Source organism: Phyllostomus hastatus, unplaced genomic scaffold, assembly GCF_019186645.2.
Source record: "Phyllostomus hastatus isolate PE091 unplaced genomic scaffold, TTU_PhHast_1.1 phas_contig_159, whole genome shotgun sequence".
NCBI lineage: Eukaryota > Metazoa > Chordata > Mammalia > Chiroptera > Phyllostomidae > Phyllostomus > Phyllostomus hastatus.
The window spans coordinates 1,932,932-1,945,421 of record NW_025333640.1 but is presented as its reverse complement, the minus strand read 5'-3'; the positions used below and the strand labels follow the sequence as shown (position 1 = coordinate 1,945,421).

Sequence of the window (12,490 nt, the reverse complement as noted above, 5' to 3'; positions counted from 1 at the left end):
ACATACAGATGCTCCTCGACCTAACGGTGGGTTACATCCTGATATAAACTCATCCTGAGCTGAAAATACTCTCAGTCAAAAATGTATTTGGCCCTGACTGGTGAGACTCAGTGGGTTAGGTGTTGGCCAAAAACCAAAAGGTCGCTTGTTCGATTCACAGCCAGGGCACATGCCTGGATTGCAGACCATGTCCCCGCTTGGGGGCATGCGAGAAGCACCGGTCGGGTGTTCCTCTTACACATCAGTGTTTCTCCCCCTCTTTAAAAATAAATAAAATCTTTTAAAAAATGTATTGAATACACCTAAGCTATTGAGCACCACAGCTTAGCTCAGCCCACCTTGAACAGAGCACGTACATTAACTTCTGGTTGGGCACCTCTCACTGCCGCTGCCCAGCACCACGGGAGAGTACCTGGCTGCCTATCACCAGCCTGGGGCAAGATCCAAATTCAGAATTCAGTGTCCAGTTGTTGCTGAATGCATGTTGCTTTTTCACCATCGAAAAATTGAAATATCGTTAAGTTGAACCATCCTAAGTTGGGCACTGTCTATAGCTGGAATCATGTACCCTTTTTGGATGGCTTTCTTTCCTTTTTTTTTTTTTTTTTTTTTTTTAGTTTTCATTGAGATTAAACTCATACCGTACAATTCACCTATTTAAAGTATGGGTTGTTCAGTATTCTGCTCTATATTTATAGCAATTTGCAACCATCACCACAGTAAATTTTAGGACATTGAAATCACCTCCAAAGGAAACCCTGCACCTTTTAGCTATCACTGTCCTGTTCTCCATCTCCCTCTCCCAGCCCCTGGCAACCATCAGCGCATTTCCTGCCTCCGTGGATGTGCCTTCTCCGGACTTCTCACATACAGGGAACCACATCCTGTGTGTCCTTTTGTGTCTGGCTTCTGTCACTGAGCACCATGTGTTCAAGGTCCATCCACGTTGAGTAGAGTGTCAGCGCTTCCCTCCTTTTTATGGCCAAGTAATATTCCAGCGTGTGGACGGGCCACCTTGTGTTTATCCATTCACTCATCCATGGACACATGGCTTGTTTCCACCCTTAGGCAACCATGAAACACGCTGCTGTAAACATGGTACACAGGTTGACTTGTCTCTTCCCATTCATGTCACCACTCACCTGGTGGTGAGGCTGTCTTGTGTTGCCCTGTGTTGCAGGGCTGGTGCCACATCTGTCTCCTGGGCTTCCCTGTGGTACTTGGGCAGTGCCAGGCACATTGGAGGCTCTCACTTGGTGCTGGGTGAGCAGGTAGAGTGGACCTTGGTCGCCCAGGGGGGTTTCAGAGGGGCCCTGGCAGCCTCTGCAGCTGCAGGCAAGTGATGACGTGTTCAGAAGCATTTTTCTGGGGGAGAGGGATCATCATCAGATTCTCAGGTTTGTGATGAAAGAATAACACCTCCCCCAGCACCCCTGGACCAAAGGATGACCTTGGACCCTGGAACTTGCTTCCGCTGGGACCCCCCTCACCATCTGGTGTCATTTGCATATTAATGGCAAGCAGCCCTTGGTATAAATTGGGAAGGTGGTAAAGTTGATTTTTTTTTTTTGGTCTGTGTTTTTCTCTTTTCCCCTTTTTTTTAGGGCATTGCTTCTGAACTAGGTTGTTCTGCCCCAAGGGAACACTGGAGGTTTGGAGACCTCTGTGGTGGTTTTGACTGGGGGTGCTCCTGGCATTCTGCTTGGGGGCCAGGGATGGTGCTCAACACTTTGCAGTGCTCAGGACGGCCCCCCACAGAGAACCATCAAGCCCCAGTGTCAGTGTGCTGAGGGCACAGAGCTGCTTTCGGGGCACCGGGATAGAACACGGTGTACTTGCAGGCCTTTGCTGGGTGCTTGTGGAGTGCTGTGGGGTAGTTTCTAATAAAAGCTAACTCCTTGATTTTTGATGCTATTGGGATGCAGCTCAGAAGACAAGACTCCTTCACACCTGCCATGTCATACCCAGGGGTGCAGAATGCTGAGCTGTACTGGCCGCAGGGACCTGTTAGCAGGTGTCTGGTGTGGATAGAATTAGCATAAAGGCATTAATACAGAGGGGTGGCGTTAATGGGTCTGGGAAGCTGCCCTGAGTGGGTAAGATCTGAGCTGGAGCCTTACACTGGAGACTGGCGGATGTTGGGGGATGTGTCTCCTTGGGCTCACATAGGTCAGCTCTTCTCCCTGGGCACTGCTGGCATTGGGGCCCAATCATTGTCTGTGCGGGGACCATCCTGGGCCCTGTGGGAGGTTTTGCAGCATTTCTGGCCCTACCCGCCCCATCCTGACAACCACAGGTGTCCCTAGACGTTGGATGCCTGTGTCCCCTGTGTGCTGAATCACCTTCAGTTGAGAATCAGTGATGAAGACCATGCTTGTTTACTGTAACTAACAAAAGTCGCAAAACACAGAGTACTTAGAAAATCTCCCCTGACACCCAGTGTGTGTCCACAGCACAGCAGGTTACGCTGTGTGTTCGTGGGGACATTCACCATATGACACCAGGAGTCCTCACTTGAGACGATTCAGGGACCCTGGGGAAGTGGTATCGGTGCATACCCAGGAAGGGACAGGTTCTATTGTCTCATAATCTAAGGGCAGATTTGGTCCTTTACTCGTTGTGTTCCTGCTGCCTGTCACCCAGCAGACACACCAAATGCCTGGTGGGTGAGTGACCTCTGTTTCGCTATCTCTGTAGATGGAGGACGGCCACACCCTCTTTGACTATGACGTTCGCCTGAATGACACCATCCAGCTCCTGGTCCGGCAGAGCCTTGTGCTTCCCCCCAGCAGCAGCAAGGAGAGAGACTCTGAGCTTTCTGACACGGATTCTGGCTGCTGCCTGGGCCAGAGCGAGTCGGACAAGTCCTCGAATAGTGGCGAGGTGGCTGTGGAGGCAGACGGGAAGACGGGCTTAGCGGATGAGGACACATGGGATGAGACGGAGCTGGGCCTCTACAAGGTGAGTCTCCTGCAGAAGCCTTGGGGTCAGGGGTGCTCCCTGCCTGGCTGGTCTCTGCACCCCCAGGAGCACTGTCCATGCCCCCCTGTCTTCTCTGTCTTCCCCACCACCCAGCTGTCAGCTCATGAGGGCTGGCCAGCTCCCATCCATCCCTGTGGCTGGGCACCCCCAGTCCTGCCATGAAAACCTCCTGAAGTTCCTTTGGCAGAAACATGCTCCTCCAGATTCCTTTCTGTTCCCTGAAGCAGAATCCTGGGTCCGGGCCCACAGGTGTCTTCTCTGTGGCCTTCGCAGTGGCTGTAAAATTTCTGAGTTCACTGCCACCCTCTAAGAGCATGATATTTTATATAATGATCTAGATTCCCAGCTTCTCTTGAGAAATGAGCAGTTATGACCTCCCTGTGCCGATTTTGCTCATAGGCACACTGGGGACATCTGTGGTTGTCATGAGTGGGGCTGTTGCTGACATCAAGTGGGTGGGGCCAGGGAAGCTGCTCAACACCTGACAGTGCCCGGGACCATCCCTCACAGAGAGTGACCCAAATGTCCACAGCGCCACAGCTGAGAAACCTGTTGCAGGCATTTGGGTTTGCATCCCAGGCCAAGCATCAGTGCCAAGAACCAAACCAGGCCTTTGTCAGTGCTGCTGATCAGATTTCCTTTCCGGGGTCAGATGAGGGAATTTCCTTTTTCCTCACAGGTCAATGAGTATGTCGATGCTCGGGACACGAACATGGGAGCTTGGTTTGAGGCACAGGTTGTCAGGGTGACGAGGAAGGCACCATCCCAGGACGAGCCCTGCACCTCCGCCTCCTGTTCCACGTTGGAAGAAGATGTCATTTATCACGTGAAATACGACGAGTGAGTGTCATTCAAGGCAGGTGGGCCTACGGCGTTGGCTCTGTGTGTATAGGACCTGGAGTTTGGTACAGCCTTGGGGATGACGGTGAGGGTTCAAGGCCTCCACCCTCATGCTTCCACACCACACAGGAGGCCTTGCCCTGGAGGACTAGTGTCAGGGGGACCCAAAGCTAGGCCGACCCCTGCTCAGGTCTCCTTGGAGAACTCTGCTCTGATCTTCTAGTCGGAAGCCCCCCTCACCTGATGCCTGTTTTATTCATACCACATGTCACTGGTACTGTGTGGAACTGTCCTATGTACTTGTCTCTCCCCCTCACTGGACACATGAGTATTTACTGAGCACTCACTGTGTGTATTGGCCCTGTGCCAGACACAGGGAACTCTTGTCTGTGAACACAGAGGCTGTCTTCGTGGGCTTGGGCTGCCATAACAGCCTGCCACGTGCTGGGCAGCTCAAACAGCAGACATTTATTTTCTCACAGTTCTGGAAGTTGGAAGTCCAAGATCAAGGCGTTAATGGGGTTGCTCCCTGGTGAAGACTGTCTTCTTGGCTGTCTTCTCACTGTGACCTCACGTGGAAAGAGAGAGCTCTGGTGTCCCCTCCTCTTACAACACCAACCCCATCAGATTAGAGACTGAACTGTATAACCTCATTTAACTTTAATTATCTCTCTAAAGTCCCCATCTCCAAACATAGTCACATTGAGGGTTAAAGCTTCAGTATGTGAATTGGAGGGGGTACAGTGTGGCCCATAGCAGGGGCACGCATGCCTGCCCTGGGGAGTGCCCATTCTAGACAGCCCGGGAGCTTTCACCTGTGGGGTCCCTATCGCCTACCCCACCCAGTTTCTGGCGCATTCTAAGCTTAGCTCTGTAAAGACTGAAAGTAATTGAATAATGAATCACAGTGGATGCAAGATTCCCATCCTCTTTGTGAGGGGATGCAAACGAAAGCCTGAGGGCTGAATCTGGCTCGAGGCCTGTTTTTGTAAATGGAGCTTTATTGAGGCGCATCAATGCCCATTTGTTCGAGAATTGTTCTGTGACGGCTTCTTGGTGATGGCAGCACAGCCGGGTATTCATGGTAGAGACCTTCTAGCTCCCAAGGCCAAAAATGTTTGCTATCTGGCTCTTTACAGGAAAAGTTTGGCAACTTTTGTTCTTGGTGGTTTACTGGCGAAAGTACTGAGCACTGGGCAATAGAGCTATACATAATAGATTTGGGGTTCTCCCTCACAGCTGAAGTTTTTAACTTTGTTTCTGATAGGTTTCTTTCAGCCCAATCATTCTATGCCTGTTATGAGGCTGCTGGAATATTCCTGCATACCCCCATCACTTCCCTAATATCCCATATGTTATGTTTACAGAAATGAAATAATGCATGTCCCCCTGTGAAAATCATTTTTAATATGTACAATGTGGAAAAAGGTGGTTTTCCCTCCCTTGGTTTTTTTCTGTATCAGTTTCCTAGGGCTGCTAAGTGCCACAGCCTGGGTGGCTTACAATGACACTTCATTCACTGACAGTTCTGGGGGCCAAAATCAAGGTGGCAGCCAGGGTATGACTTCCCTGAAACCCATAGGGGAGAGTCCTTTCCTGCCTCCTACAGGGAATGCGGCCAGCAGTCCTCGGCTCGTGGCCACATTGGTCTCCGTCTCTGCCTTTACGTGTCATTCTCTGTGTCTGTGACTCTTTTCCTCTTATCAGGACACCAGTTACAATGGATTAAGGCAGTGTAACCTCATTGTAACTTAATTACATCTGCAAAGACCCTACTTCCAAATAAGGTCCCATTTCCAGGTGCCAAGGGTTAGACCTCCAGCATGCTTTTTGTGGGGGGGAGGGACACAGATCAGCCCATAACCCCTTCTGTAACTGAAACCTGTCTTGTGTGCCTCTGTATTTTTGACACCAGTGAAGAACATACTAAGGGAGGGGACTGTACTTGCCGCTGTGATGAGAATAACCCACACCTGTGTTGTGTGTGGCCTTCTTGTCTCTGAGGAGGGAAAGTAGTCTGGTCTTACTTTGGGGTCTGAGTGTGGGTTTTTTCTCCCAGCTACCCAGAGAATGGTGTGGTCCAGATGAGCTCACGGGACGTCCGTGCCCGTGCCCGACACATCCTCAAGTGGCAGGAGCTGGAGGTGGGCCAGGAGGTCATGGTCAACTACAACCCTGACAACCCGAAGGATCGGGGCTTCTGGTATGATGCAGAGATCGTGCGGAAGCGTGAGGCCCGGACAGTGCGGGAGCTGTACGCCAACGTCAGGCTCGGGTGAGTGGCTGCCCAGCCCGCGCTCTCTGGGCAAGGCCCTCAGTCTCCACCTAGTCTCCCCTCTGGGGCTCCGCTCCCAGTTCCTGCTCACCCACCTGTGATCTTTCTAAGACAGACCCCCTCACACCCCTTCTCAGGGTCCTGTCTCTGAGGCCCAGGTGGAGACTTCAGCCTTCCTTGTTCTCTCTTATTTGTTGTCTTAAGATTTGGCAAGTAGGTAATAGCATCAAATACATCAAAATCCAGAAGGTACTGAAAACCACACAGTGAATATTTTCCTTCTCTCTGTCCCCTAGCCACAAGTTCTTCCGTCTGGAGACTTGACCTTGGCTTTCCAGGGACATTCTGTGTATAGACGAGCACAGACACAAGCAGAAACAAGCCCATGTAAGGGTGTGCTCTGCATCCAGGGTCCGTGGACTGCGGGCCCGATCCTGCCTTTCGCCTGTTTGGGCAAATAAAGTTTTATCAGCACACAGCCCTGCCCCTCCGTTCACCGATTATCTGTGGCTCCTTTTGTGTTGCAAGTGCGCATTTGAGTAGTTGGGAAGGAGACTGAAGGAAGACATTTATATTTTTGGCTCTTGTCAGAAAATGTTTGCTGGGCTCTGCTCTGCTTTACCATTCTGTGTGTGTGTGTGTGTATGTGTGTTTTAAATTCACACATAACAGGAGACTTATATCCTAATCGTTTTTAAGTATACATTTTGGGGGCTTAAGTGCATTCACATTGTTGTGCAACCATCACCACTAATCCCATTTCCTGAACTTTCTCATCATCCCAAACAGTGACTTCTCCCATTAAACACTAATGAATCCCCCATCTCCCTCCCCCTGCCCGGCACCCACCATCTTTCTTTCCCTCCTTCAGGGACCTCATATGAATGGAATCGCATAGTATTTCTTTTTGTGTCTGGCTTATCTCACTGAGTGTAATGTTCTCAAGGATCATCCAGGTAGCATCTTGTGTCAGGCCTTCCTCTTCAGTGGCTGAAGAACATCCCATGTTAGTTAGCAAATATAGACACAGATATCTGGACAGCAGTGTTCCAAGTACAGAGAGCCAGGTGCAAAGGTTCTCAGGCAGGGTCGTTTCTGGTGTATTGGTGGCCCTGTGAGGAGGCCGGAGGGCCTGAAGGAGGAAGGAGTGGAGACTGGAAGCCAGGGTGTGGCCAGGAGTGGTACAGAGCTGGAGTTGATTCTCTGTTGCTGGCAGTCATTGGGGCGTTTTGAGCACAGGGCCTACGACTAAGAATCTTCGCTCTGGGCAGCAGAGCAGGGAATGGACAGCAGGGGGCAGTGTGGCCCCAGGGACACCAGGGAGGAAGCTGCAAGTGATGTTATTGTGAAAAAATGACCGACTTTTTGTTTCACTGCTTTTCTCTATTGTTTCTTGTTTCCAACTTCATTGATTTCTGCTCTTGTCTTTACCTTTCTCCTTTCCTTGGATTGATTTTGTTCTTTTTCTAGTTTCTTGAGGTAGCAACTAGACTAATGATCTGAGAAATTTCTTGTTTTCTAATATAAGCATTTTAGTGCTATAAATTCCCCTCTAAGCATTTTTCTTAACTGTTTTCCACACATTCTGTGTTCTATTTTTCTTTTTATTCAGTTCTCTATTTCTTTTATTTCCTTTGAGACTTCCTCTTTGAGGCTCCTGGCTTATTTAGAAGTATGGTGCTTAATTGCCAAATGTTTGGAGATTTTTTGCACTGTCTTTCTGTTATTAATGTATAGTTTGACTCCATTATGTCCAAAGAACATACTCTGTATGATTTCAGTTCAAGTTTTTAAAAGATTTCACTTATTTATTTTTAGAGAGGGGGAAAGGGAGGGATAAAGGGAGAGAAACATCTGTTGGTTACCTCTTGCACGCCCCCAACTGGGGACCTGGCCCGCAACCTAGGTGTGTACCCTGATCAGGAATTGAACCGATGACCTTTTGGTTTGTGGGATGTTGCCCAACACACTGAGCCACACCAGTCAGGACTCAGTTCTAAATTGCTTGAGGTTTATTTTATGGCCCACAATAGGGTCTGTCTTGGTGAATATTCTTCCATGGTTGTTTGAAAAAAAATTACTAGTTTCTGTTGTTGGGTAGAATATCCTGTATATCAGTTACATTGGGTTGGCTGAGTGTGTTGTTCACATTTTCTAATTTCTGACTTTCTGTCTAGTACTTCTCTCGGGTGATGAGGGGCTGTCCAAGTCCTTAGCTGTGATTGTAGATTTGTCTGTTTTTCCTTTGAGCTTCATAATCAACTGTTGTTTGGTATGTACACATTTAGAACAGTTATGTCTTCCTGGTTGATCGGTCTTTTTATCATAATGTAACATCCCTCTTTGTCTCTAGTAATTTTCTTTGCTCTGAAGCCTACTCTATGCCAGAGGAGTTGTCTCTGTATATGCATATATGTGTATTGAATATCTGCTTTTCTACAAGTTAATGTTTGCATGGTGTATCTGTTTTTAAATCCTTTTACTTTCAACCTGTGTAGCTGAATTTGAAGTGAGTTTCTTGAAACCATGTAATTGGGTCATTTTTTTTCATCCACTTTGTAAGTCTTTGCCTTTTAATTGGCATATGTAGACTGTTTACATGTAAGGTAATTATTGGTTGCCCTGGCAGGGTGGCTCAGTTGGTTAGAGCATCATCTGGTATGTGCAGGTTGTGGGTTTGATCCCTGGTAGGGCACATGCAAGAATCACCCAATGAATGTATAAATAAGTGGGACAACAAATCTGTGTGTGTGTGTGTCTCTCTCTCAAAATAATTTTTTTAAAGTAATTATTTGTATGTTAGGGAATAAGTGTCATTTTACTGTGGGTTTTTTTTTTTTTATGTCTTTGTTTCTGTTTCTGTTTTTCTGTCTTTCCTGGGGGTTACTTATATATTTTTTAAGACTCTGTCTTGATTTATTTTAGTCTTTGGAGCATGTTGCTTTTCATGGTTTTCACAGAGGTTTTCTGAATTTTACCACATAGACATGTGACGTGTCGGTGCCACTTCCCCCTCCCGGCACCTTGGTCGCCTAGATTGCCGTCACTTTTGTACTTTGAGCCAAATGTGCTAATCTTCCCTCCATTCAGGTCCCTTTAGGGTCACTTATTCTTTTATTTCTTATTGTTGATTTGAGAGGGAGAGATCAATTTATTTTTCCAGTTATTTGCGCGTCCATTGGTTGCTTCTTGTATGTGCCCTGACTGGGGATCCAACCTGCAACCTTGGCGTCCCAGGGTCTTTCACCGACTCAGCTACCCGGCCAGCTCGTTTTTTAATTTTTTGTTTTCTTCCTCTGTGCTCCAAGCCTTTCCTTTATAACTTCTTATCTGTTTGAAGAACTCCCTTTAATTAATTCCATGAGAGTGAGCCTGCTAACGGCAAGTTCTTTTGGTTTTCCTTCGTTGAGGACGCGAGAATGCTGCCAGCCGCACCCTGCTGCACCGGTGTAACTCCTGCACGCCCAGTCATTGTGTCTGTAAATATTTTAGAACACAGTTTTTAAAAATCACTCTTGAAGAATGAAGGAATGTCGCCATAGTGCTGTTATTACAACCTAACAGTAACTTTTGAATAACACAAATCCAGTCATTGTTCAGTCTTCCAGTTAGCGCTCTTCTTTTTTTAATCATTTTTTTGATTAGGATCTAAGTAATGTCTATAGATTTCAGTTAGGTTGGTACCTATGTTTTATTTAATTTATTTTTTTAGTTGCTCAATAGACTTTATTGGTTTTTTTTTGCTATACATTTTTTATTTTATTTTTTTAATATTCAAGTACAGTTTTCTGTCTTTTATACCCATCCCAGCCCACCTCCCAGCCCTCTCCACCTCCCTCCCGTTGCCACCCTGCCCTTTGCCATGTGTCCTTTATACTATTGTCCATGTGTCCTTTATACTAGTTCCTGCAAACCCATCCCCTTTTCCCCTGAAATTCCCTCCTTTCTTCCCTCTGGTCACTGTCAGCCTGTCCTCTATTTCAGTGTCTTTGGTTATATTTTGCTTGTTTGTTTGTTTTGTTGATTAGGTTCCTGTTAAAGGTGAGATCATGTGGTATTTGTCTGGTACCTATGTTTTAAATCTTAACAGTTTATTTGAGGAAACCTGGTCTTTTGTCCCATAGAACTGCAGTCTGGATGTTGTCATGTCTGTTCTCACGGGGGCATTTCCTTGGGCGTGGTGAATGGATCTGGACCTGTGGTGTCTGGTTCCATAGCCATGGGCTGCACGTGCCACCGGGCATTTAAAGTGTGGCCCTGACATGCGCCAGGAGTACGAAACACGCACTGGCTTTTGGAGACTTAGTGACGAAAAAGACGAAAAAAAAGATATTAATGATTCTTTTACTATTCATTGCATATTGAAATAACATTTTGTATACATTGGGTTACATAAAACATACTCATGCCAGTTATATCTGTTCTTATTGTTTCAGTGGCTACTAAGAACTGTGGCATGACAGTGCCCACGTGGCATGTGTTTGTGGCAGGTGGTCATTTCTTTTGGATGTTGTGGATGTAGATGTTGGATCGACTCTTGGGGACATTGTAACGTAGAGGAGCTTTTGTGTTTTGATCGTGCTAAATTGATCAGACTTTACCTTTATGATTTTTGTGTGATAGCCCCTGTTTAATTGGCTTTTCCTGCCCAAAGGTTAGAACTTACTCTCAATTCATGTAATGAAACTATTTTATATGCTGCTTTTTAAAGAAAAAAAAAGATTTTAATTGTTTATTATTAGAGAGAGAGGAAAGAAGGGAGAAACAGGTGGGGAGAAACGTTGATGTGAAGGAGAAACATCGATTGGTTGCCTCTTGCACACCCCCAACTGGGGACCTGGCCTGCAGCACAGGCATGTGCCCTGACTGGGAATTGAACCAGTGACGTTTCGTTCTGTGGGTTGACATCCAGCCAACTGAGCCACACTGGTCAGGGCTATGTGCGGCTTTCTTTTATCTTGTGTTTCATTTAGTAGGACTTGGCAACTCTGGTTTCTCTTCAGAACGTACAAATCTTTCACCTTTTACTGATTTAGCAGGACTAATTGGCAGGGGGAGTAGTACATGAATGCACAAGAGCCCTGAGAAGCCCCTTACTTAATACCATTTGAGATGCTCCCATGCTCCAAGAAGGTGCTAGGTGGCCAAGTCTTCTCGGAGGTGCCTCGGCAGGGCTGGCCAGCTGGAATGTTCCAATGGCTTGTCTCTCGCAGGGATAATTCTCTCAATGACTGTCGGATCATCTTTGTGGATGAAGTTTTTAAGATTGAGCGCCCAGGCGAGGGAAGCCCTGTGGTTGAAAACCCGATGCGAAGTGAGTTCTGATTATTCCCCCTATGTCTCCCATGTTGAGTGGGGGTGGGGGCTCCTGGTCCTCCTATGTGGCTAGCCCTGCCTGGGCTGATCCTCTTGTGTCCGATTCTTGTATCCAGGGAAGAGCGGGCCCTCCTGCAAATATTGCAAAGATGACCCGAGCAAGACCTGCCGGGTGTGTGCCTGCCACCTTTGTGGGGGCAAGCAGGATCCTGACAAGCAGCTTCTGTGTGATGAGTGCGACATGGCCTTTCACATATACTGCCTCTGCCCGCCCCTCAGCACTGTTCCCCCGGAGGACGAGTGGTGAGTGGATGCCGGGACTGCTCCCGGGATGGGCTCGGGGCTGTGGCACTCAGCCCTCTGGGATAGGGGGTTGGCGGGTGCCAAGAAATGACACTAACATCTGTCTGTCACCTAGTAAACCCACGAGGGGCAGTGAGAGATGGGGTTAGGGAACATCTTGTGTTCCAGGTGGGGCCTATGCCTCCAGGTAACTGTGGGGAAGGAGAGTCTGCAGGTGGGAAGCAGAGAGGCGAGCATCTCGGCCTTGCCCAGGAGCAGGTCTGTCAGCCAGGACGCTTTTGGCACAGACCGACAGCTGCAGACATGGCGGAAATGTAGGGATGCCCCAGGCTCTGGCCTCGGCACCCTAACCTATTAACAGTTGTCACCATAACTTGGAGGTGGCCATTGTTCACAACCCCTGCTTGTGGAGATCAGAAAACTGAGTCTACAGCAGTGAGGAGGTGCCCATCGAATTTTCTAGGTTTCCCACACCCCAGCTGGATGTCCTCACTGCTGGGAGGTACCATGAAATTCCCAGTAACAGGGGAAAGAATGTGTTATCCAGTAGAATGTTGGGTGATGACGGGAAGGTTCTCACTCTGCACCATCCATGAGGGTTACCAGTTACCACACATGGCTGCTGACCAGGTCAGGTGTGGCACATATGACCAAGGAACTGGATTTCTTATTTAATTTTAGTGAATTTAAGTTTAAACGATTCCCTATCTTGAACAGTGTGGGATGGCAGGGAGCTGGAAGGAACAGGCCGTGTCTGCAGGGCTAGCAGGTCCA

The 12,490-nt window shown here is 47.9% G+C and overlaps 1 protein-coding gene across 4 annotated transcripts in view; it reads left to right on the top strand.

Annotated features, from left to right (window-relative positions):
- The window catches only part of UHRF1 (ubiquitin like with PHD and ring finger domains 1), a 42,115-nt gene that overhangs the window by 13,861 nt on the left and 15,764 nt on the right, over positions 1-12,490 (top strand). For all 4 annotated transcript variants that reach the window (XM_045830845.1, XM_045830844.1, XM_045830847.1 and 1 more), the window contains exons 3-7: positions 2,698-2,961; positions 3,662-3,822; positions 5,882-6,097; positions 11,311-11,411; positions 11,530-11,716. In XM_045830845.1, coding sequence (XP_045686801.1) covers positions 2,698-2,961; positions 3,662-3,822; positions 5,882-6,097; positions 11,311-11,411; positions 11,530-11,716 — 929 coding nt within the window. The remainder of the gene's footprint in view (positions 1-2,697; positions 2,962-3,661; positions 3,823-5,881; positions 6,098-11,310; positions 11,412-11,529; positions 11,717-12,490) is intronic.